Genomic DNA, 25,222 nt, shown 5'->3' with positions numbered 1-25,222 from the left:
TTTATTTACCCCTGATAATGGAAGAAACCAGTATAAAYACCTCAGCTGAGCAGGAGCTGTCCTCCATCGCCAGGACTATATGCTGGGCACATACGGCCAGCCCTGATCCTTACAGACTCCCCCACCCCACCAGTATGCCATGGTAAATGCAAGAAGGGATGTGGTGGATAGCTTGGGTATCTCCATCCTGCCCCCAAGGGCACAGCACTGGGGATGGGATGTTGGGCAAAGCTGAGACATGTCTCAGAGGACCCATGTGGGAAGAAAGTCGAACCCTTGTGYGCTCAGGACACCCATGCATCCATTGCTGCATGTGCCTGTGCAGGGAGGCATCTCATGCTCCCCAGTCTGGCACTGCGCCAGCCAGCCAACACTTGCAGACACCATGTTTCTCCTTTTATTTACCCTTTTACTTGCTTCCTTCAGCACTGGGCCTGGCCCTGTGTGCCTGGCCTTCAGACAGCGGATGTGCCACCCACGACAAAGTCACATGGGAGAGTCCACAGCCTGTGCCCTCCTGAGCCAGGATGCTGTGTTGGCATGGCCCCAGTGCCATGGCTCAGCCTCAGCTGACACCTTGAAGAAGCACCATGCCAGCTGCTGGGTGCCCTGGTCCCCCAGTCCCAGCCTTGCCTTGGCTCCCAGTCTTGCTCTGGGGTTAGGCCAGAAGGAGGGAGGACACGGGCTCCTCGATGTGGGATCACTTGGTACCCAGTGCCCCTTGCCCAGGTACCTGCCGCGTGACGTGACTTGACCMCCTGCCACTCCAGGTCACGTGGCCACCTGTTTGGCCTGGCAGGTCATGTTACCTGCTGGCCTGGCCCTGGCCCCGGTCCTGGTCCTGATCCTGGGGGCTGGCCCTCGTTCTTCTTGAGGATGATGCTGCTGAGCTCCTGGATCAGTTTGTTGTTGATGGGTGAGGAAGGCTGGATGTTCCTCTTCCTGGGGATCTCCAGGGAGGTCTCTGTGCTGGGACTGCTCCCTGGCATGGTCACCTGGTCCTGGTCCCCAGCCAGCACTAAAGAAAGCTCCAGGTTCCTCTCAAGAGAGGCCGTTTTGGTGGGTCTGAGCCCAGCAGACCTGCCGTGGGCTGGGCTTTTGTCGCACTCGAGGTTCAAGCCCCTTTCGAGAGACAGGGCTTTGGTGACAGAGGGATTCGAGACCCTCTGGGCTGGGCTGGTGGGCAGTGAGGAGCGCAGTGCTGGGGCTGGGGGCTGCTCAGGGAATTGGGATGGCTTCTTGGACCTGTCCACGGAGGGGATGGATGACAGGTCTGCCAGCAGTTCGTGATCCAGCTCCAGTGAGGCCAGCTCGGGGAAGTTGCCCACCTCCTCGTAGACAGGCTCTGTGTCCACCTCCTTTTCCTGCTTCTCCTCCAGAGAGTCCTGGTGCATCTTCATGGGCTGGGGGAAGATGGAGTGGCTGGGGTGAGGGGGTGGCCCAGGAAACCCCAGGCCCTCCACCTCCTTCCCAGTTCACCCTGCCTGGACATGGGTGCTCCCCAGAGAGACCTACTGGGCCTTGTCCCCTTGCCATGGGACTGATGCTTCCACCAGACCTCCCTTGGGTGACCTGCACTTCTTCAGGTCTCTTTTCTCACCCTTGGGCTTAGCCTGGGCCCTGGTAGTCTCCAGCGTTGTGCCACCACTGTGCCCCAGGGGATGCTCCCAGGAGTGGAAGGGAGCCGGACACCAGCCTGAGTCCCAGGCCATGCCCAGGGCTCTGCTGTGGTGCCAGCCATCTCAGGCACTGCTTATTCCTGCTGCTCCTGCTTCACATTGCTCTTTTCCCCATCACCGAAGAAGGGTGGGCACTTTGGGCTCCAGCCTGTGTAAGGTTCTTGCCACCAGGCTGTGTCACCCACCCAGCAGCCCCTGGCAGAGGCAGCCTTGGGAGGAAAGGCAGACCCATGCAGAGCCCACAGTCACTCAAGGCAAGGCCTGTAGGCCAGACAGGGCAGGTGGCCCTGGCAGAAATAACCTGCTGGAGAGGAGGAGACAAACCTATTCCCTCACATTTCTYTTGCTCAGCCCCTCTGGGCAATGCAGTGCCCAAAGGGAGTGGTGTAAAGAGCTGGACTGGACTTCTGTGGTCTTGGCTATGCACACCAGCACCATGCAGGGAGCCACATATGGGACACACAGGGCAATGGCCACCCCATCCTCTGCCACCCAGTGTGGGCAGGATGGCCTCGGTACCTACATGAGCATGGGCAGGATGCTGCAGATGAGCCCTCGCCCTCAGGAGCTGTGAGGCACAGTGCAAAGCCTACATAAACACACTTCACACATGGAGATACTTACAAAGAACATGGACAAAGTCCTTCGTGTGTGCAGGCGGTGCTAGAAACAGAGAAGACAGGCAGACATAAGCACCTGATAGCGTGTAGCAAGGTCAGGGCTGCAGGAAAACCTGCCTCAGCAGGCACAGGATGGGCAGCAGCACGTGCTTCACTCAGAGCACAGCACCCTGGCACGCTGGCACGCAGTCCTTCCCAACACCCAGGGCACCAACGCGGCCCTGCATGCCCCATGGTGCCCTGCACACATGAGGAACTGGCATAGACACACAAACACARCGCATGGCACGCACACAGTGCTGGGTGCACAGACACGCACCCAAAGCACCCGCGTGGCTCTGGGCAGCACATGCCCCTCTCCACACTGGTCTCGGGGTGGGTGCAGGGGCAGCTGCCATGACCTTACCAAGGTCTGGTTGGCAGAGAGCATGGTGGCATCGGTGCTGTCCCCGTGCAGGGGCACCAGTGTCATGGTGCCGAACTTCTGCTTGGCRAGGTCAGAGGAGGAACGCCGACGCATGATCACGGGGTGCAGGTCATCGTGCTGTGTGCAAGGATAAGGAGGGTCACACCAGGCCACCCTGCCCAGTCCCCAGCTCATCCCAGCCCAGCTGGGTGGCACGACCAGCCTTCACCCACCTGAGCCTTGAGGATGCTGGTGGTCCAGTCCCACAGCTCAGCCTGCCCCGAGCACACCAGGTACCTGCAAAGGAGTCAGCTGAGAGGCTGCCAGGGAGCACGGCCAGCAGGGCTCAGGTCCCCTTGTCACCGTGCCTGTGAACCTGGGGCTGCCACATACAACCAGATCCCTAGTGGGGCATCCCAAGGACTGGCATCAGGAATGGCCCTCTGAAACTCTCCGCATGTTCAAATCACTGCTTCAGTGAGAGACAGGAGCTTGCCCAATCTGGAACCGGGCAGCTCAACTCGGCTGTCCTTGCTGCCCCTAGAAGAATGTCTCAGCCCAATGTCATGGGCAGGCAAAGTGTCCTGCCAGTGGTGGCACTATGGACCCAGGGCTGGGCACTGCCCAGCATCAGCAGGGGCAGGGGAACGGGGAGAGGATCAGCAGGATGTGCTGGTGTGCATGGGGAGGGAGCACTCACGGGCATGAGTCCCTGTGGCGACAGTGRGCACAACTTGCTCCCTTAGCCAGGCCTGCCACAGCTCCCACCCCCTCTCTGGCTGCCCACCCAGCTTAGGGCACTGATTGCCCCCTGGGGCCTGGCTCATGTGCCCCCCCATCTTGTGCCACACGTGCAACCCCACAACTCTGCCACTGAGTGCCCCAGCCAGGCTCCAGCTCTGCCCTGGCCCCCGGGACCCTCTAGGATCCCAGGACCATGATAAACCTGGCTGTCTTGGCCCCACTAAAACTGGGGACAGGACCCATTTTGTCCCCCCAGCCCCAGGATGACAGGGGCAGATACTCACAGCTGCTGCTTGTCCAGGGTCAGGGTGAAACCCCACCTAAAGAAGGAAGACACAGATTGTGGGGCAGGACCACCAAATCTCAGATGTGGCCATGGGCTCATGGCTAGTGGGGTGGAGGGATTAGGATGCCCCACTGGGCCCAGGCCCAGCATGACTTTGGATCCCGGTGGGGACTGGGATGTTCCCAGTGGCCGGGTTGGAGGGTCAGGTGCCGCAGTACAGGGACCGAGGGCTGCGGCTGACTCTGGGTAGGAAGCTGTGCCTGCTCCAGAGCCTCTGGAGGAGAGAAGAGGTGATGGATACTTTCCCCAGGGTCATGTCCAGTGAAGGTCCAACTTACTGGCCTGGTGGCTTCAGCTTCTTCCGAATGCCCATGTAAACCTTGGCTGCATCCAGGGGCCACTCTCGCTCTGGCTTGGTGCTCTGGGGAATGAGARCCAGAGGGTTTCACAGCCCAGCTCGGGGCCCATCACCTGCCCTCCCATCTGCTCACCCTGCTAGGARGAGGATCCTGCACAGCTGTGGCAATGCCATCACTTGTCCCTGCGACCTCAGGGCTCTCCCTCCCCACACACCCCAGTTCTCCTCCCACGCATGGAGCACAGATCCCACRGCCCTGCTGCATCCCCCAGGTACCCTCTTCTCCTTGAGCAGCAGCAGCTTCCGGTCCCGGATGACGAAGTAACGCTCCTGAAACTTGTTCCCCAGCAGCTTGGGGGGCTCCTCGCGGCATTTCAGCAGCCCACACTTGGGAGTCTCGCGCTTGGCACCTGCACAGCAGAGGAGACAGGAGGTCAGCATGGCCTGGGGGACATGTCAGGTTGTATCAGGGGGTGTCAGAAGATGTCCCCTCTGTGGGCAAGGCTGTGTCCATGAGGCTCTCAGGGATGTGCCGATGGTGACTGCAGGACAGTGGCTGGGGCAAGGGGAAGCTGGGGCAGAGCTGTCCTGCTCTGGACCCCAGCAGGGCCCATTTGACTTAGGGCTGGGACCTTCTGGTGCACCAAAATGTGTTGCCTTACCTGTGAAGAGACAGCTGCCCTCACCGATGGGGACCTTCCTCACCAGCAGATATGCAGTGCTGGGCTCTGGGAGCTTGCACCACTGCAAGGCCTGCTCCAGCACCTTCTCCTTGGGGTGCAGGGGCCGCTCTGGGGAGGCAGGGACACCCTCATCACCATGCCATCTCCCCTGTGCCAGCTGCCATCCCCCCTGCTCTCTGCCCATCTCCCTGAYGGCAAACTGCCCCCCATATCCCGTCCCCCTCCTTGCCAGTCCAGCCATGCTGTGAGCATCCTCTTCCCACCACCCCCATGATGCTTACCCAGCTCCCCATTCTCCAGGGCCTCAAAGGTCAGCCAGATATCCAGGCTGGCTGACACGTTGCGCATCTCCAGCACCTGATTGGTGAGCTCCTCCGCTGTCATCGTGGGGGACACCTGGGACCGGACACACAGGGAGCCGTGGCAGGGTGGTGGTGGGACAGGTGTCCTTGCCAATAGGCATGGCCCCAGACACATCAGGGACAGACAGTGCTCAGTAGGCTGTGCTTCCTCCTCCATTCCTCCAACACGACCCTTCCTTGGGACTCACCTTCAGGGTGACGCAGCAGTCAGGCAGCTTCTGCTCTAGGTAAACCTCAATGATGAGGTCTCCTGCCTGCGAGAGCTGTGGGAAAAGAGTGGGTGGCACTGGGTACCATGCTGGTGTGGGTCTGGTATGCATCACCTGTTCGCAGGGGCTGGAAATGGCATCTCAGAGAGCAGGGGGCTGCTTCTCCCTTGGGCATGAGGCTCACAGTGATGAGTGAAGGGGAGACAAGGTGGAGGAGGTCCTTCCCCAAATATTTGCCCATGCTGCAGGGAGGTGTGGAAGAACAGGGGGGACCCAGAGTGGAGGGGCTGGGAAGCAGAGCTGTCCCTRTCCTCCAAACAGTCCCACAAACCCATAGTCCCCAGTGTGACAGAGGCCGTCAARTGCATCCCTAGTACCTGGGTGTCCTTCCAGGTGGTGATCAGACTGTTCTCCAGATCCATCTGGGATACCTGGTCCTCATCAATCTATTGGAGGAAGGGCATAGGGTGAGGGGGRTGAGAGGGGAGGCATGGAGTTAAGGTGGAGGGGGATATGGATTGGGGCACATGGGGCCAAGATGAAGGGATGTGGGGGAGAAATAGGACTTCAGAAGAGGATGCAGGGGAAGGCACATGGGACCGGTGTGGAGTGGGGCTGGCATGGTCCCTACAGGGAACTTACATTGAAGATGCTGACATAGTTGTCAATGAGGTCTTCCATCACCTTGACCTCGTGCTCCCCTTTGCCATCGGTCTGGAAGAGGCTGGGTGCAAAGAGCAGCGAYAGGTTCTTGGTGCTCATCTGGTTGAGGTCAGCACACTTCTGCACTCTGGGTGAAGGGGACATGGGCATGAGGGGCCAGCACGAGCCAGCCTCTTCCACTGCTTACAGACTCACCTAAAAAGTCAGTCCRTTTTTTCCCAGCTCCCCAAATGAGCAAGAATGGGAATTTCATGCCAGGTAGTTCCTGTTTGCAGGATTCCAGTGGCTATCGAACCAGACAACAGMCTCATGTCATGCTCATATCATTGCAGACAGAAGTCTGTTTCTTTTCCCCCTTCTGGGGCATGGGTGCAGTTGACATCCTGCAAGGGGGTATTGCCTAGTCCCCAACCTCCTCTCTCCCCCTGCTGCAGGGCAACTTTGGGAACATGTCTACCTTTTGAGATGTCCCAGAGCAGCACCCTCCAGCACACACCAGCACCAGGCCCAGGAGCTGGCAGAGCAGAAGATGGAAGCCAGTGTTTCCTGGCCAGTGGGGAGACCCAACCCTGCCAGATRGCCTTGGGGACTCCAGCTGGACTAGGGATCCCTACAGGGAGGTGGCCAAGGGGCACACTCACCGGTAGAGATGCCCAATCAGCGCAGCCAGGGTCTTGTGGTTGAGGCGAGGCAGGCGATGAATGAGCTCTTTGTACCGCTCCAGGCGCTGGGGCTTTGAGGAGATTCCTGGAAGGAAGAAACCGAGTCAGGCAAAATCATCAAGTCAGGCAAACCCAGAGCCAACACAGCACTGGGGCTAGCTGAGACCTCATTTTGAGGGACACCATCTGCAGGCCCAGCCCCAGTGCCCCCAGCAGGCAGCACGGTGTGGAGAAGGGGTCGGGGTGAGGGAGGGTACCTGCAGCCTCCTTCCACTGTGGGTGCAGCTCCAGGGTAAAGACGGGGTCCTCAAGTTCTCTGAAGAACCTCTTCAGCACATCCGTGACATCCTCGATGAAGTTGTCATTGATGCGCAATTTGACATTGCGCGCGTCCCGCCGAAACTCCTCCATTAGTACCTTGATCCGGGACTTGGCTCCATTCTTGCGGTAAATCCCTTCATGCCGTAGCCCTGGAGAGTGGACGTGAAGTCACAGGGGCCCAGTCCTGCTCAGGGAGCCCCCACTGGTGCTGGAGCTTAGAGAACAGCTCCCTCCCGCTCAGACCCATCGACCGCCCTGCACATGCCAGAGAATGCTCTGGCCATGCTGCCCCCCTGCCTGGGGCCAGTGGCCATGCCCGCTGGCAAGCCACCGCACTCACCGTACTGCGTGATGAAGGCGATGCAGCTGTCCACAATGATGGGGATGTCCCCGCGGCTCAGCTGCTGGTCCCGCAGTGCGTTACCCCGGCCCCCTGCCGACGCCTGGATGTCTGCGTACCATGCTGCAGAGTCTGCCCGCGACAAGCCCTGCAGGTAAAATGTCCTGACAAGGACAAGGGCAGAGAACAGGGAATGAAGGTTGCTGGGGTGGGCTACCACTCCCTTCCCCCCAAGCACAGCCTGACTCCGGGGCACTGGGCACAGAGCAAGGCACATCCAGGCTGAGCTGAGRGGCACCATACACCAGTGAGAGACCCCCAGGTGAGGGATAAGGTCTGGCCCCAACCCTCTTGCCCCAGCAGTGCCTCCACTGCTGATTTGGGATCAGCACCTGCCCACACATGAGTGCCTTTGCCCCAGGCAGCCTGCTGAACTTGCTTGGCCTGCTAGGACTCATTCCCCATCCCTTCTGGAGCCATGAAAGGGATACCTGCCCCTCAGAAGGCTCACCTCCCCATCTCCACCAGGATCAGCAGCTCCTTCTTCTCTGGGGTTTCTGTGGGGGGGACCATACCTGTGTTGGGCGAGGAGCAGAGAGGTCAGTCACCCATGGCCTCCTGCTGCATCGTGCCCACCCTGGGCAGCAGAGCAGCTTCCCCCCTCTTGCCACGCTCACTGAGCTCCTGCAGCCGCCGGAGATTGATGCTGTCTTCAGCCCCATCATCCTCGGTGGGGCAGATGAAGAGGTGGGCTTTCTGCAGGATGAAGAAGGCCTGCTGCCAGTGCTCGGGATTGAGCATGCACTTGTAGCGCAGCTGGCCCACGCGCTGAAACTCGTAGCCCAGCAGGCAGTGACAACTCACAGGCGTGAACCACTAGGGACCGAAGGAAGAGAAGAGCCTGGTAAAGACAGGGCCCAGCTGCAGGGTTGTCTGGGAGGAGTCTAACGCTGGGGAAACAGAGACAGAGCCTGGGGACCAGCCAGCAGTGCTGGGTGCCCAAGGATGGGGGCTGGCTCACCTTGCCAATGGCACTGGCCCAGGCCTGCAATGTGTCAGGCCCATCAGTTCCCAGCTGCTGCACTTTTTCCCCGGTAAGGAAGAGCTCAAGGGTGTAGCGAAACCTGTAGAGAATGAACCAGCCCAACGTGGTAGCCCTCCACACCCCGAACCTTTGCCCAGATGCCCTGCCCCATCACCTTGGCTGAACCGCGCCAAGCCCCGAGGAGGGGGCAATGCCCATCCTTGCCCTCTACATGCCCACGGGCTCTCTGGGCTTTAGCCTGCAGGTCCATCTGTGCCAGTGCTGCCTCCATCTAGGGCAGGTGGCTGTGGCACATGCAGGCAGAGACCGGGGGCAAGGCTGGAGGTACCTTTCTGTGGGGCCAGGGCTTGTGCCTGCATGGGCTCTGCTCACGCCCAGAGAGAGGAGGTCCCTGCTCGTGACGTGGCCCAGGGGCTCGGTACATTTGTCCGTCTCGAAGAAGAGCAGGGCCTTCTCCAGGGAGCACCAGATGCGCTGGAAGTCTGCAGGAGCGTGCTGTTAGGGGTGCTGGGGTGGGTGCCCTGCAGGCTACCCTACCGCACTCCCCCACTTACCGTCTCTGCTCTTTTTGGCGCCCGGGAGCTTGGGGAGGGCTGGGGCCCGGTGCAGGTACCCACTGTGCGTCGCCGGCTGAGTGATCTCGTTGTAGACGCCCTCTGGGCCTGGTTCTCCTGCACTGGGGCTCCCTGTGGGGCACAGTGCTGAGAATATGGGAACAGACACCCACCAAAATACAGCCCCCGGGGTGGCAGTGCAACCCCACTCATGTATATACAGGCAACGGGGCGCTCCAGGCGGGGGTCACAGAAAGGGGGCTCTAGCAGTACCTGCCACCCCGCCCCATCCCGAAAGAGGGGTGTAGTGGGGCACCCCAGGTCGCTCAGGGAACTATGGTGTCACACAGCATCTGATGCCCCCACTGTCCTGCAGGCATGGGACATGCTCTCGGGGGCAGGGGCTGTGACCAAATGGAAGCCCCCCATGACAGCCACTGCAGGGCTTGAGTGTCCCTGTTACCTGAATGGTTCCTGGGCCTTTTGCTTTCTGGGCCCCACCAGAGGTCAGCCCCTGGGGACACCTCGTAGGCCCCAGGGTCAGCCATCTGCCCAGCCTCCGAGGACGAGAAGAACTGCAGGATGGTCTTGAGCAGGCCTGGTCCTGTCACCGCAGCACACAGTGCCTGRGACGAGACATGCACCCATAGTGACCATGTTGCAGCTTGTAGGATCCCTGACCCCCTGCCAGGGGTGCTCAAAGGCAGGCAAGGCAGGAGCACAATCTCCCACCCTTGCCCACTGCTCAACAGGGTGGCCCAGAGTGGGGGTGTGGGCACAGTCTGCCAAGCAGGAGCTGTTGGTGTCTCAGATCCAGAGCTCTGGGGTCATTCGCAGCACCCCAACATCCTACAGGCACCCCAAGGTGTCCTTACCTGGAGCACATCATCCTGGGTGGTGTAGTGGGGATGGGGCAGACGGTACYGCCCGTCCCGGTACTTGCGGGAGATGAAGTCCCGTCTCTGCTCAGCACTTGCATCTGGGTAGAGGGCCTCAGCAGTGGGGAGGCGAGCGGCCCAGAACCGGTTGGCTCTGTCATTACCCAGCATGATGAAGAGCTACAGGAAAGTCCTGGCATCATGGAGAGTGCCAGGCCCAGCAGGGGCAGCAGGATGCTCAGCATCCTCTCATCCCCACATCCCCACATCCCCACATTCCCACATCCCCACATCCCCACATCCCAGGGGAGACTGTGAGACTGTTACCCTGCCAGGGAAAACAGCTTGACCCCTGGGAGTGCCATGCAGGCCCCAGTTCCCTGTCCCGAGTGCTTCTACCTGTACGATCTCATTGGACCAGACGCTGGTGTCAAGCTTCAGACTTTGCACCTTGGAAATATTGGAGCCCAGGCTCCTGTGCTGCCCTGTTGGGAGCAGGCAAGTGAGCATCCAGTGACCCTGCCAGGGTAACTAGCACCAAATCCCATCCATACCCAGATCAGCACCCTGCCCTCCCAGGCAGACCCAGCCTTCATGTGCCACCTGGATGCTAGCTGAACACAGTCCTCCTTCTCATCCCAACATCCCCTTCYGGCCCACTCAGCAGATGCCAGCTTGCCCCCTGCCCCCACCATGTACCCACTTGCCCTTGTACACCCTGGTGCCCTGTGGGGAGCTGTACTAACCTGCACACTGCTTGCAGATGACCACACACAGGTTGATGGATGCCCAGTCAGGATTTTGAGCCCGGCAGTCTGCGCAGTATTTATTGGCTTTGTTGGACCAGATCTTTTCTGCCACCTCATAGTCGTAGAGTGTCTCGGCTATGGCTTCCTGCAGGGCCTCCATCCACTCGCGCTTCTCCCGGTCTGACTCTGCCATGAAGCTACGAGCACAAGCGCAGCCAAACACTCATGGGCCTGGAGTGCCCAGATGCTCCCCCCACATCGTCCCGCCCTGATGCCTGAGTTACCTGAATATTTTGAGGGGGGTGATGAGCTCAAAGCTGCGGTTCTTGGCCTCCCGGATAGTGGAGCCACGCATCTCAATCAAGCAGATGCCAATGCCCATTTTAAAGAACTGCAATTCAGAGCGACACTGGTGAGTGGCGGTGTGGGTGACGCTGGCTCAGCAGTGCTGGGCCCAYGTCTGCAGTGGGCATATGAACCTGGACATGCCTGTGATGTCAGGCCTGGAGGCAGGTTGCTGTGCCCAGCACCACCCAGCTTTGCATCCCTGGGGGTGGGTGATGGCCTGCTCTGCCAGGACCAGCCAGACCTGGGACACGGCCACATCTCTCAGCAGTCCCATGTGGGCTGACATAAAGCCCCCTGCAAATATGTTATACCCTAAAATGAAAGGCAAATTCTGCCCAGAGCTTCTAAAACCAGCCTTTCAAATCCCTCTGTTTTGGTAGCCCACAACAGATTTGGTCAGGCACACTAATAAAACAAGTATTGACTTGAGCAAAATCCACAGATGCTTGATGCCTGCTTGTTTTGAGCTAGGCAAACTGGAAACGAGATGACCAGAAAAACAGGGGTGGTGAGAACATTCAGCAGAAGGAGCTGGGGATTTCCATGGGCAGCTGTTGGGATGCAAAGGGCTGGCAGAGATATCTGCTGCCTCCCACAGTGTCAGAGTGTATTGCAGCAGGTATGCCTGCTGGCAATTTAGTGGTCACTGAGCCAACTGCCTTGTGATACATTGGCGTGATTTGGCATCACTAAGACCCRAATGCTTTGCAGAGATGAAGATAATTTGGTCTTAGTGAGGAGACTGGGAGGGAGGTCTGCTCAGAGGTGGGGATTCTGGCACCAACCGCATCTCCAAGCCCAGACTCTCACTGTAGATGCCCTGTTTTGAAGGTTTGTCTCTGCACATGGGGGAGGGATGCAGGATCTTGAACTTTCCACTCATTCATTCCATCCTTCCTCTTCCTCTCCAGTGTCTGTACAGCCCCTTTGGCACCAGGCCTGGCTAAGCTCTCTCCATCCCTCTGCTGCTTTCTGCTCCATCTGCTGTCAGCACGACCCTCTGTGCCAGCAGGGTTTCTGGGACCTACTCTGACCACTGTGCTCACCGCAGGGCATTGCCACGAACCTGCTCGCTCTTGTACAGCCACATCTCAGGTAGACTCAGGGCTGCGAACACCTTGGACTTCTGACCCTTCAGCTCCAGGGTGCCGGACTTCTGGCAGTGAGCAGTGTTGGCGGGCCGGGGCCGGGAGCCCACCAAGCGCTGGTCCATCACCTTCTTCTGCAGAGTGGAGCACCACTCGTTCCTCTGGGCTGTGTAGGGAGGAGAGGTGTGAGCAAGTGGGTTCAAGCCCTTCCCACCAGTCTGGCTCAGCTGGCATGGAGCAAAGTGCCCATCAGGGATGGCAGGGCAGAGGAGCCTAACCACTCACTGCAGCCGAGCAGCCTGGGGTACAGAAGGGGTACCTTCAAAGCAGCTCTCACTGTAGAAAGGAGGCAGGGATGGCTCCTCAAGGACCAAAGGGCCCCTGTCCGGGTTTTCTCTTACCCTCATTTTCAGCACGGAAGACAAAGATCCGGTGGCTGGTGACAACCTGGAACTTGTTGTCTTTGGTGGAGCGAGCCATCTCGATCACGGACAGCGGGATCACCCCCTTGGGGTAGGGCTCCTGGAACAAGCCCCAGGCTGGGTTACCCCCTTTGCCCTTCTTGCAGGCACCTCTGCAGGCTACCTACTCCAGCACCCGCCTTACAGGGCACACTGGCATCAAAACTGTGGGGCAGAGGAGGGAAGGGGCCGTGGCAGGGCTTGGTGTGAGCCTGGGGCCTCCTGCAACACCAGCTGCTCTGGGGCCATGTGTTRGTTGCCACTGACACAGGGTGAGCCTGGCTGGCTGTGCTGTGGGGCTGGAGCAGTAGCACCCGCCACCCTGGCTGGCCTGGCAGCTGCCAGCTCCCTTCAGCAGGCCGTTCAGGGCTGTACAGAGCCCCCAAGGCAGACTGAGAGGATGTGAGACAGGAAAGAGCTGTTTACTCATCCCACACACCTAACTTGCTGTGCCAGCACTCGCAGGGAGAAAACTTCCCCAGTTTAGCACATCCTCTACATCTCCCGCATCCTTGGCTGAGTGCTGCCCTTATCCTGGGGCATGGAGGCCACCAAGCCATCCTATGGCAGGGCCTGAGAATTTGAGTTGGGAGAGGTCTGAGACAAAGACCTCTTTACAGCCTTCCCCAGGACTTCCAGTGTGGGGAGACCACCCTCACCTGCTCCCCTGGGAGATGGACCTTTGGTACCCTGTGGGATGGGGCTATGCCCTGAGCTGCCCAGGCAAATGGGGAATGGTCACCCTACCATGGCCGTAGTAAAGCCATGCAGACTTCTTACAGGAGAGAGACAAAGGGAGGCAAAGGGGAGATCGCAGCTCACATGGTGCCAAGATACCCTGCTTAAATGGGGCAGGGCAGCCTCCCCTCTTGCCCACCTTCTGACCCTTCTCACCTTCTCACTGCTGAAGTACATCAGGTTCTTCCCGTCGAAGCGGACATAGCGCCTCTGGAAGACGTAGTTCCTATCGGGATGGCAGAAGAACAAGGCTGTTGGGAAGCGCATGGTGCCTCCTAGGACCTCACACCTGCACACACATGGGGGCAACCCCCCCCCCCCACAAGGATGGCTGCAGGGACACCCTTGCAGAGCTGAGACTGCAGATGGGGGGCCCAAGAATACCGGGATGTCTGTGAGGAGGTCTGTCTCCCCCCAAATGGCTCCGAGGGGCTATGAGGCTTGGTGACCAGCCCAACCACATCACCAGCCATGCCCAAAGGGGTTTTACCTTATGGAGGCCTGGCTGCCCCATCACCACCCCACAGGTGGGCACATACCCCTGTGGGGAGAGCTTGTCCAGCCAGCCCCTGAGCATGGTGGGCCGGGGCTCGGAGATGGAGGTGTAGCTCGCATAGGGGGAGATCGTCAGGTCATCCAGGACCTCATCTGGGTAGAAGTGGGATGGCAGACTGAACTGGGTGCCCTCAGCCTGTGGTGCCTCCACGGTGGAATAGCCCTCTGTGTCATTCTGGATGATGCGGTCGATGAGCCTGGTCCGTGTCTCCTCGTCCTCGCTCTTTCCATCGCTGCTGCACTCGCTGCTCGTCCTGCACGAAATGGGGCTGTGGGACCCCTGCTGCAGCGGCTTGGCCGCTCGCCACATGGGGACTCACAGGGCCTCTGATCAATGCCATCCCCTCAGGAGATGTCTCACGCTGCTCCTGGCCCCACCCTGAGTTCCTCAGGACACCCAGCAACTTSAGTCTCTGCATCCCTGTGACCAGAGTGGGATAAGGAATCAGTACTCATGAGCTCTGTGGCCATCAGCAGCCCCAGGCTTAGCCAGCCCTATAAGAAGGCAGGAAACCCAAAGGCACAATGCCCAGAAATAGTCCCCAGGCTGGGCTGGGAGTGACTGGCAAGAAAGCTTTCCTCACCTTGGTTGATGCCACACAGGCCACCATACACCTTCAAACCCCAGGCCTCTCTGCCTTCCCCTCAACACACCATAGGCAGCAAACTGAAGTCACGTACCTCTCATATTACATGTTGTATGCCCTGCTCTACACCCATCCCAGCTCCCTCCCTACCACGGGGCTTCAGCCTGGCCTCTCTCCTCCACCCTGCTGGCTTTCATGACACTGGGAAGGTCCTTCTGCCCCTGCACCCTGCCTCACTCCCTCATCTCCTGAAATGGGGCTRCTGGTTTCCAGAGGGATTGGGATGGACAAAGAAACGGACAGGTGGAGCTCCTGCATCAGTCTCATTTTCTTGGGAAACCATGCTAAAAACTCAAGCCAGACCTGGTGAGACTATCCAGCCATAACAATAAAAGGAAATTATAAAAATAAACTGCTAAGCCTGCCCCTTCCCCTCAGACAGACTTTTTTTCCCCAAAAAGGAAATGTTTTGGAGAATGCCTGAAAGTCCAGGAGCTCACAGGGGAGCTGCCCAGGCACAGTGGTGATGGGCAGGAAGACACTCATGGCAGTTTCTGCCATCAGCAGCCAAGACTCCCCAGCACCAGTGGGACAGCGCTCGTGCCACTGACTTGCTTGTGACAGAGAGTCTGGCCCCAGCCCCAGAACAAAGAAAAGGCTCCAAGAAGGGCAAGGAGGATGATCAAAGCTCTGTAACAGCTTCTGTCTGAGGAAGGCCTGAGTAAGCTGGGGCTCCCCAGCCTCGGAAAGGGTGACTGATAGGGAAGAGGTTTCTGAAGTGATGAGTGGCATGGGGAGGGCAGAGGGGCTTCTGCTGGTCACCATCGCTTCAGTAACAGGAGCTGGGAGCTATTGGACAAAGCCAGCAGGAGCAGGGTAGAGAACAACACAGGAAAAGAGCAGCTGATCCTTGGGAATCCTTGCTATGGGATGCTGTAGATGGACGGGGCTGCTAAATATGAGAAACTATCTCCAGATTACAAGTACTTGGGCTAGAAATGCTTGCAGACCAGGAGAATTATCCTATACATTTTCCCTGATCTTAAATTCTTCTCTAAGCACCCGCTTTTGATCACTGTCTCATGTGGGAGCCAGGATACTGCATGCACCTTTGCTTTGACCCTTGATAGGCACCTTGCTATGTCCTTATGCAGCCATAAGGCAGCAGATGTCCCTGAGCTGTGTGGTAGAGGCAAGACCTGAAGTTTGGCTAGGAACATATTGGCCTGAAACCACACAACCTAGTTTTCCATATGTCTTTGCAAGGTCAGATATTTGTTGTGGTGACTTAGGGCCAGAATCAGAGGAAAGGCATAATAACCAGGTCTGTAAACCTCAGGATGACTTGGGCGACAGGGCTCAGAGACTGGGAGCATTGGGGACTGAAAGCAGGGGAAGGGCAGTGATAGCCCAAACCCTCACTAAAGGAAATGCTGAGCAGAAAACGAGCAGATTAGGACTTGGAAGAGGGGCCTAACCTGGCATCCTGGGGAAGCACTTGGCACCCAAAGGTCACAGAGGTCTGACTGATGAGTCCCCAGCCAAAGACTTCCTTCTAAACACCCCCTGCCCTTTGCTGAAGGTGCTGAGATGCCCCCAGGTACAGCTGCAATGCCAGGAAATCACAGTCCCCAGGTACAGGATCAGATCCAGCGAAGTGGGATAGCATATGGGGCCAAGGAGGTGGGTGGAGGAAGGAAATGACATGTTTGGTTCCAGTGTCTGCAAGAAATATCAGAAATGGCCATGAATAGCTGGGAGTTTCAAAGCAAAATCAGAATTGCTCTTTTATTAGTGTAACAGAGCCTTGGCAGGACGATTAGTCTGGCTGAAGTCCCAGTCCAGTGTCCAGCTTCTTCAAGATGGACTGGCCAGGGAGATGGGAGATTGGAGTACTGTGAATGTTGAAGAGGTAGACATCAACCTTGAGTGCCAGAGCGGAGTGGGAGACAGACCTGCTAAATGGGTCAGGGAAAGAGAAAAGGGGGGGGGGGGGAGAAAACATGGCACCTCTTCCCAGGCCACGATTTACAGCCACTGAAACCATAAAAAGTAAATGGACAAGTAGCACCTGTCTGGGACAAGCAAATCCCACAGCTTGGCAGGAACAGGATCTCTCAGCATGCCAGGGACCCAGGGTGGATGGAGCTTACTGGGACAGAGGCCATCCCCCAGCTCTGCCCTGGAAGACGCGGTGGTGGAGAAAGTTGCCAGACACTGAGGCCACGAAGGCCAAATCCTCTCCATTTCCAGCTGGTGTCAGGCAGTGAAGATAACTAGCCTTAGGGCYGGTCAAGTCCCTTGGGCAAGGAGAGGGGAAGACATTCACTACATGAGGTATTTCCAGGAGAGCAGAGCATGGGGGAATTTGCCTGAGATGCACTGAGTTCAGGCAGAGGCAGCTTCAGTCTGTCAGCAGTCACACAGGAGAACTGGTGGAAGATGGAGGATCCAGGATTGGAAGAAGGGCATAGGATGGTGGTAGGGGGACCAAGGAGCCAAAGAGGGATCTAGTTAACCTCAGCTGGAAGTTTTGGGCTAAATAACTGTCCTGCTTGTGGGGACCTGGAAGATAAAAGAGAGATAAGTAGCAACCTGTCAAGGATGCCCAGTGTCTCCTTTTCTCCAGTGAGAGAAACACTGGGCATCCCTCTCACTGGAGAACACTCTCCTGGCAGCCCAGGCGCCCAGATTGTCCGCTTGGTGTTGGAGCTGCACACCTGGCCCTTGGCCCTTGAACAAAGTAGCTCTCACACTGTGACCACTGCCCAGCACAAACCACTGACACTGACTGCCCAGAGCCCTGAGCCAGAGAGCAATGGGATCAAAATTAAATTACCGGGACAAGGTAAGAGGAATTATCTAAGTTGAGAAGCAGATGCTATGCCAAAGTGGTTCAAGGGCCTCTCTCAGCTTTGAGATTAGGAAATATTTCCCTTAATGAACTGGCTGATGCRCTAGAGGAGATGCTAATTATGTCCACAATGGTCTGGTGCTGGGCAGGGTGCCAGGCACTGGGGAGCAGGATAAAGAACTGGCTACAACTGGACCAGTGGGGCCAGTCCGGGGAAGAAAGCATTGGACCAGCTGGTGAGAGGTGGAAAGATAGCAGAGGGCTGGCCAATGAGATCTGGGAGGACAGGGCAAAGGATATTCAAAGGCTCTTCTGTCTCTTGTTCAACCCGCTGCACCCCCCAGGCCTGCTTAGAGCTCAGGTTGCGAGAAAAAAAACTGTGAACTGCAGCTTCTGACACCCTTCTGGCGGCCACATCCTGTCTCTTCTCAGTGAATCCAGGCTGCAGGCACTCTGTGGAGGGCTCAGGAGGTGTTGTTAGAGCCACAAGTGCCTGACCAATGCCTCTACTGTTATCAGCCCCCAGCACTGAGCAGGTGAGTGCATGGCCAGGGAAGAGTGCTGGGTGCTGGGCAGGGCTGTGGGGCAAGCAGCGATGCAGCCTGGGGGACCATGCAGCCCGGAAGGCACCTTCCCCATCGTGCCTCCATGCRGGGGCATGGCTTGGGGTCCCAGCTGGGGATCCCAGCTCCATGAAGGATGTTGGGTGGACACCATGAGCAACTGGCTGGTGTCCAGCCCTGGTCTGGGGTGAAGTGAACTGTGGGTTCAGAGGCACCATGACAGATTTCAGTATTTCTGCCTACAAAACTCCTGTTCCCAGGTATTTGCGATTCCCATTCTTATGGACCATGCTGATTCTGATCTGCCACAACGTCTGGGCTCACCATGACACAGGATCAGGCCATACTGCAATGACTCACACTCAGAGCAGGAGAATGGGTGGACTGACCTACATTGAAGCCTGAAATTCAGGGAGAGAAGGACACACCAGCCTGGCAAGGACACAGGGAGAAGCGAAGGACACAGAGCTGCAACTTGCTTTCTAAGTAACACAGGAAAAGGAACCCTCCCCTTTCTAAATGGGAAGAGCAGCTTTCCTTCCTCTTTCTCAGATGCTATCAGGAGTCATGGAAAGTACATTTCAAAAGCATTTTAAAGGTGCCCTCACAACTTCAATGGAGCAGAAAAGCATCTYCTCGTGTCTGCAGGTCCTAGCTGCTCTTTCAGCAGGGAAGGGCTTGCTGAGCAATGCAAGCAGCTGAATGACTCTCCAGACAGGGAAGCCTTAATTCAGACTTTTCAACATGAGGGCAAAACATCTTCATCTCTAAAGATCAGGCTGATCAGATCTGAGCAGAACTCTAAACTCTGCTGCAATTGTCAGGACCAGGAGGACCCAGTTCACGGTTGGCCAGGGCAAAGGAGAAACCCCAATACCTTATTAACTTAGTTAAAACCTCAGCAAAGCTGTCTCAGTGCAGTCACCCACAGGATGGTGGAGCAGCAAGCACTGACTCGAGGATGCTRGAGAGTCTGAGGATTGGGCATTTCCCCAGCAAGGGCTCAGAGCCCTCCCGTTCCTGAGCTGGCTTCGGGGAGTGCTCCAATCCCCATCTCTTGGCATGCCCCTGTAGTGTTTCCTTGCTCCCTGCGGCTGAATCCAGGTCCCACTCAGAATGCGGATGTCCAGTGCCACCCGGCACTGACCCAGCACCCAAGCTGTCTCTCCCTCCTGACACCTGTCGGACAGTGTGCTGCTACCAACAGAAAGTTTGGTGGCATCTGGAGTGTCTGCTGGTGAGCACTGTCCCACTGAGAGACACCCATGAGCACTGCTCCCTCTCTTCTCTGAAYAGGGCAACAGCTTTTCTCCAGAGACGGCCTATTCAGTCTTTGCCTTGCCTGAATGTCTGCTGCATCTATGGTGGGGAAGGACCCCCAGCCACCTCTCAGGACTTGGACCATCCCCAGATATGTCCTGTGTCCCCCACTTGCATGCTGCAGACTGTGGAGCCTAGYCCAGTCTCCGTACTGCAGTGGAGGGAGCCCCCGAAGCAGAAAGCGGATGCCTACCTGCACGCTTCTCTCTCCAGCTCCAGCTCTGACCCTCCCTCGTAGCTCTGCCCAGAGGGAATGCCCACACCCTGGAAGGAGATATCAGTCAAATATCCTATCCCCTCTGCCATCTCCCATCCCAGGCCTCCTCAGCCTGCCTGCCGCACTGTGCAGGGGGCCCAGCCAGCATCCCCCCAGCCAGAGGCTGCAGTCTCACTAGCTGGGGCTCTCTAGTTTGCTGTTGCTGGCGGGACGTGGAGTCTCTCCTGCGGCACGCTGACTCAAGGCAGGAGCCACCAGCAGCCCCAGAGGCCTTGTCTCACCTTCTGTTCCCGGGCAGGGACCCCATGCCCAAAGACGGCCTCGCTGTAGGGGTTGACAGGCTGCTCACCGACAACTGTAGGCAGAGAAACGGCAGTCAGTGGTGCCCACTGCAGAGCAGCTACTAGCTGGGACCACAGAGCCCTGGAGGGGGACTTACCCCTGAGCCTGCCTTGGCACACCCCATGCACCCCGTGCATCCAGGGCACGCTGGCTGGCAAAGCAGTGATGCCAGCCCAAATACATGTAAGGCTGGGCCCTGCTTTGGAGTGAGGAAGGAGCACAGGGCAGGACCTGGGATGGAAGGAAGGGAGCATGGATGCCCTCCTCCCTGCCCTCCCCTGGGGACCCCGACCCACTGAGGACCCCACTGCACACACTCGAGGCTTGGGGGATCTCACCTGGCTTGGTGGCTGGTCTCTGTGGGACGGGGGGCAGGCCTGTGGCGGGCCAGCTGGGACTCCTGGAAGAGTGGAGATGGGTTACTGCAGCTGTAGTCGCCTGTGCTGAGCTGAGACAGGGTGGGGAGTCTGGCAGGACCTCAGAGTAGCTGATGTTTTTTTTCCACCTTGTTTTCCTGTCTGGCTTACACAGGACAGAGGCTGCATCTGATGACGGCTCGGCCCAGCTTTGTTTCCCAAGGATGTGCAGTATTCCCTCCATATTCCCAGCACCATCCCTGCTCCCCTTCCCCCCAAGAGCTGCTCCTGTCTGGGATCAGCTAAGCCATGTCTCTAGAGGCCCACAGGCATTTTCCATCCCTGCACAACCCCCTCCGGCCCCTCTAACCACTCCCGTGTTGGATCCAGCATGAGCCAGCCCGAGCCCTCAGCCATATCCGCACCTTCCAGGAACCCCAGACTGGGGACTGAGAAGTGGCAGCAGTGTCTGAGCATGAGCCCTCAAGGGTCCAGGGCCTCTCAAACCATAAGGAGTCCGGCTGCCTGCAGGACACATTTCCCTCCTCACCTCTCTGCACAGAGCCCAGGAAACAAGTGGGGAGTGCAGTGAAAGAGGCTTTGTTAGCATCCAGAGGCAGACAGGGCCTGGCTGGGGATGGGGGCCCCAAGGAACCCAGTCATAGCTGTAGACAACATGGGTGATGGGTGTCCCAGGGAATGTGTGGGCTCTCTGGAACCCCAGCCCTGCTCTTTGCATCCAACCCTGGCTGATCTGCAACCCGTTCCACTCCCTGGGGCAAGAGAAAGCATCTACTTACTCAAGCTTGTCGGCCAGGTGGGTCAGCTCCTGCAGGGATAGACTTGGTGGCTCAGTAAGAGTCCAGCCCTGGGGACCATCCTCCCCTCCTGGGTCCTCAGTGGGTGCCAAAGATGGCTTGAGTCCTTCATAGATGATGTTGGATACCATCTCCAGCCTGCCCTGCCCTGAGCCTGGCTGTGAGGGTGCCCCAGGGTATGGCGAAAGATCTCTCTTGGCTGGGGTGGCCACAGCAGGCAGGGAAGGGTCGGGTGTGGGGTGACTATCCAGCAAGCTTGCTGGGCTGGGCTCAGCTGCTGGGATCCTGTGGCTGAGCCGTGGTGGCACAGATGGGACGGACGAGGAAGGTTTTTCTGAGGCTTCCAGGGCTTGTCCATGATCCACAGCTGCAGGGAGTCGTTTGTCCTCCCGAGAGCTCTCCCGCATTCCTGACCGGGATGCTCCTATACCCATGGTAGTGGTTGCTCTTGGGCCAGCYTGCTGCGCCGGTCTGGGCTCTGGGCTCTCCAGATCTGTAGAGCTCTCCCCTGGCACAAACCCCTCCAGTACCACAAATGCCCCAGGAGTCCTGTTGCTGTCCAGGCTTTGTGTCAGCACCGTGCTCCGTGCTGCTGGTGTGGGTGCCAAACACTGCTCTGGCTTTGAGCGATGGAAAACTGTCCTTGGCTTGGGAACTGGTCTGACGAGGGGTGGAGCAGGATCCTTCTCCAGAGGCGATGCCTGGCTGGGCGCAGCAGCTCGCTGCCGCATCCCAGAGACGTCAGTAGCCCCTCCTGGCCCTTCTTTCATGGCATCCTTGCCTGCCTGGGGGTCTTGGGTCACATCCAGGGGCTCCATGCACGCAGCAGCTTGAGGATGGGCATCTCCTGCTGCAGGTCCCCCCAGGGACTGCCCAAGCAGTCGTGTCTGATGCACCAAGTTCAGGATCCTTTTGCGGTGTCCAGTGGCGGTGATGCCAATCTGCTGTAGGTCCTTACCATCCAGCAAGGTGACATCTCTGGCCACATGGTACCCATGCTGCTTAAAAACATCCTGGTACTTCTCCAAGTGGATGGTGGCCAGCCAGTCTACAATATCGGAGTCAGGACTGTACTGGAAGCTCATGGCCCTGGGGTCCCTCTGCAACGGATGCTCAGCCCATCATCTGAGGAAGGAGGAAAGAAAGGGGGTGAGGAGGCAGTAGGATGAGAGAATGGGGTCTCAGCTGCAACCAGTGAGTCCAAGCTGTCAGCATGGCTCCCGTCGGTGGGAGCATGGGACGCTGTCGGAGCCCTCCCTGCTCATCCACACCAGCCTTGCCTCTACCCCCAGAGCCACTCACCTCCCAGCCCAAGAAGCCAGGCATTATGAACACATCCTGTTGTTTCTCAGCCCAAAACCTCCCTGCCCCTCCCCAGAGCTGCTGGATCCTGACCCCACTTTGTCAGGGAGGTCGTGACCCGAGCCTAGACAGGAACCAGCCCTCCTGCGGGCTGCGAGGGTCTCGCACAGGCACAGGCTTCCCACTCTCAGCGAGCAAGCCAGTGCCAGGCGGTGGCATCCCTGGCTGCACAGACGCCAGCCCAGGCCCTGCTGAGCTCCCGAGCTCCGAGGACGGGAGCGCGACGCAGCCGGGGATGCAGCCAGCCTCCCTGCCGCGTCCTGGTGGAGGGGGCTGCCTGAGGCAGATAACGGCTTTGCAGCTGGGCCCCTCCCAGGGGATGATCTCCGATGCTGGCCAGCTCGGGGAGGGCTCTGCTGCCGGAAGGGCCAGACCATAATCTTTCTAACTGCTGGCGAGGGCATGGGAGAGGTCAGCATGACTCACAGGCAGGCCGAGGGGGATAGCCTCCCACGGAGAGCCAGGCTGGCCCCCGGCGCCCGGCCGCAGCCTGCTCCAGGGGCTCCCGCACAGCTCGCCAGCGCCTGTGGGTTGAGATGGACGGGTGAGCTGCAGGCTCCGCACGGGGGACACTGCCTCGGGCTCAGCATGGTGCCCCGCTCTGCGGAGGACCCCCATTCCAGAAGTCCTCACCAGCACAGCTCCTGCAGCCCCCGGACAGAGCTGCAGGCTCTCTGCGGAGCACTGAGCGCCTTTTCCCATGAATCATGCTGCTCCGTACTAAACCATCTGTGCTGACTGTGCTGCCACTGGGTCTTTTTCCAGTTCCTCCATTTCCCTCTATTGTTCAGTGCAGGCTTCCTTCCTGCTGCCTGCCTTCTCCCACGCATCCCCTTCCCCCTCCCGCAGGAGCCACATCCCAGCCTGCCGAGGGGGAGCCCGGTCAGGCTAGGTGCTGCAGGAACATGCATGCTTCTGCACACGCACATGTATCTGCCTGGTACCAGCCACTGCTCGTACCAGTGCAGGCAGGGGGTGGGTGTTGCATGTGCAGCGTGTAGGGAAGTGTGAGAGGGCTGGCGTGCAAGAAGAGGCGGCGGTGACCGTGGGAACATGTGGAAGTGCACGGGAGCACGCTGTCAGGCAAGCATGTGTGAATATTGGGGCTCTCTGGGAGCACGCTCACGTGCCTGCCTGTTGCTGGGTATAGGGTGAATGTGGTGCTTGTGATGAACCCTGCGGCTGTGTGTGTGTGTGTGTGTGTGTGTGTGTGTGCGCGCGTGTGTGTTGGGGGCTCACAGTGGGGCAAGCAACTGCACATCAGCATGTGGCGAAGAAGGGCAGTCATGGCAGAAGGTGACTGAGAAGCCAGGGGAGCAGGAGATGGGGACATTGCAGCCGGAAGGTGCCTGTTGTTTTAGGACCTAGTTGTAGGAAAGGTTTGGGGGTGGGGGGGGGGGCAGATGTCCCATGCAGGAGTCGGCTGGGTGTCTCTGCTGCAGGGTTAAAGGGCCAGACTTTGGTCTGGCAGCCTGGTACTGAAATGGGGCAGTTTCCCCCTTTCTAGTCCCCCTATCACCCAGAGTGATTTCTGGCCAGCTCTGCCCACTGCCTGCCCTGCCCAGGGCTTCACAAGGCAGCCTCCCAYAGGGAGCTGGCTCCTGAGAGCTCCCCATGTCCGGGCATCAGGGACGTGCCGGGCACCAAGCTGTGGTGTGGCCCTTTGGGGCAGTCTGGCTGTGCCCTGCAAGTGGTGGCACTTGCACAGGAAAGTGGAAATTGTCCCTGTCCCTGCAAACCCACGCAAACAAGCCGGTGTGGTCGGCTGGTAGTGGGCATGGGCTGCCCTTGCCCCCACCCCTCCCACAGAGCCCTCGTCCCCAAGCCTGCCCGTCCCCCTGCCATCCTTGGGGTGCTCCCTCACCTCTCGCCCTGCAGTGTAGTCCACGGCCCCCGGGGCCAGCTCCAGCAGAGCAGCATCATGGAAGCGCTGCTGCGGGCTCCAGGCTGCCCTGCTCTGGGCTCCAGGGTGATGCCAACATGTCCCCGCTGGGCACAGGGCTCCGCTCCCGGGTAGGGGCAGGCAGCCCTACAGGAACTGCTGGCGGGCTTCGGCAGGCTTCAGGCACCCAGCCTGCGCCTCCCACTGCTGGTCCCTCCTCTAGGCCAACCCTCCGGGCTACATCCTTTCCCCACCCTCCCGTCCTGCCCCTTCCAGGCCACTGCCTCTGGGCTGCACTTGGCCCCTCTTCTGGCTGCCAGGCTCTGCCCTCCTTCAGGTGCTGTCCCCCACCCTCACGGCTCACCCCCTCATGCTCCTTCCCTCCCTCGCCTTCCCAGTGAGGGCTCTGCCCCCCCATCCACCCCTTGCAAGCCCTCACATGTGTCCTGTTGCTTTGCCATGGGGGTACCTGGCTGCCTCAAGGCTTGCACCCCAAGATTTGGCTGCTGAGGGAGATCTTTGATGTTCCCAAGTGTGTCCAGCTCTATCTGCTATTTTCATCACTAGCCCATGGGCTAATGGAGATATTTACTATGTCTGCGATAGCCCAGGGCAGGGCAGGGTGCAGGCGCTGGGACAGCAGCATGAGGATCTGGCCAAATTGGAGAAACAGGCTGGAACATTCATGCCAATAAGGACAAGCAGGAGGACTGGCACTGGGGCTGGCTGGGTGAATTGCTGGGAATCTGCAAGATAACCATCTGCTCCTGGGAGGCTGTGAGTGAAGCAGTGCACCTAGCTCTGGGTGCCCCATGCCGAGAGGGATGTGAAGTGAGATGGGGGAGGCCAGGATTGCAGCAGGAGCTGTGGTTGTGGGGGGACATCAGCCATGGGCTCTGCTGCATTGACTGCTCCCACAGCTGAGCTGGTGCGCCAGGGAGTGCGGCAGGCAAGCATCTGGCACGAGCTTCCAGCATCCAGGCTGGGCTGCATGGGGCACCTTGGCTGATGTCCCATGGGGTGAAACTCCATTGAGTCCCACAGTGTTGCTTGGGTAGCAACGTCCAGGAGCGACACACCCGTGGCCTTGTAGCCCCAGGAGCAGAGCTGGCAGCTTCCCTTCGGACAGACACAGTGCAGGGAGGTGGCTCTGCCCCCACAGCAAGGAGGGG

At 58.7% G+C, this 25,222-nt stretch overlaps 1 protein-coding gene across 1 annotated transcript; it reads right to left on the bottom strand.

The window, feature by feature from the left end:
• Positions 1–24,107, bottom strand: ARAP3 (ArfGAP with RhoGAP domain, ankyrin repeat and PH domain 3). The gene is made up of 34 exons (XM_026070667.1): positions 24,033–24,107; positions 20,789–21,931; positions 19,971–20,032; positions 19,572–19,645; positions 19,267–19,337; positions 13,734–14,003; positions 13,351–13,420; positions 12,397–12,517; positions 11,974–12,161; positions 10,844–10,950; positions 10,557–10,756; positions 10,210–10,295; positions 9,808–9,990; positions 9,396–9,558; positions 8,933–9,064; positions 8,707–8,860; positions 8,355–8,457; positions 8,011–8,209; positions 7,845–7,908; positions 7,334–7,497; positions 6,930–7,142; positions 6,652–6,757; positions 5,990–6,137; positions 5,725–5,793; positions 5,327–5,401; positions 5,058–5,172; positions 4,756–4,884; positions 4,370–4,503; positions 4,074–4,156; positions 3,734–3,769; positions 2,939–3,002; positions 2,706–2,843; positions 2,304–2,342; positions 1–1,403 (listed from the first exon to the last, which is right to left on the bottom strand). The coding sequence occupies exons 2-34, from the start codon at positions 21,889–21,891 to the stop codon at positions 801–803; spliced, it is 5,466 nt and encodes a 1,821-aa protein (XP_025926452.1). The 5' UTR covers positions 21,892–21,931; positions 24,033–24,107; the 3' UTR covers positions 1–800.
• Positions 24,108–25,222: the final 1,115 nt, after the last annotated feature.

Source organism: Apteryx rowi, unplaced genomic scaffold, assembly GCF_003343035.1.
Source record: "Apteryx rowi isolate R43461 unplaced genomic scaffold, aptRow1 scaffold_316, whole genome shotgun sequence".
NCBI lineage: Eukaryota > Metazoa > Chordata > Aves > Apterygiformes > Apterygidae > Apteryx > Apteryx rowi.
The sequence above is the reverse complement of the archived record's forward strand: the minus strand, read 5'-3'. Positions and strand labels throughout refer to the sequence as shown.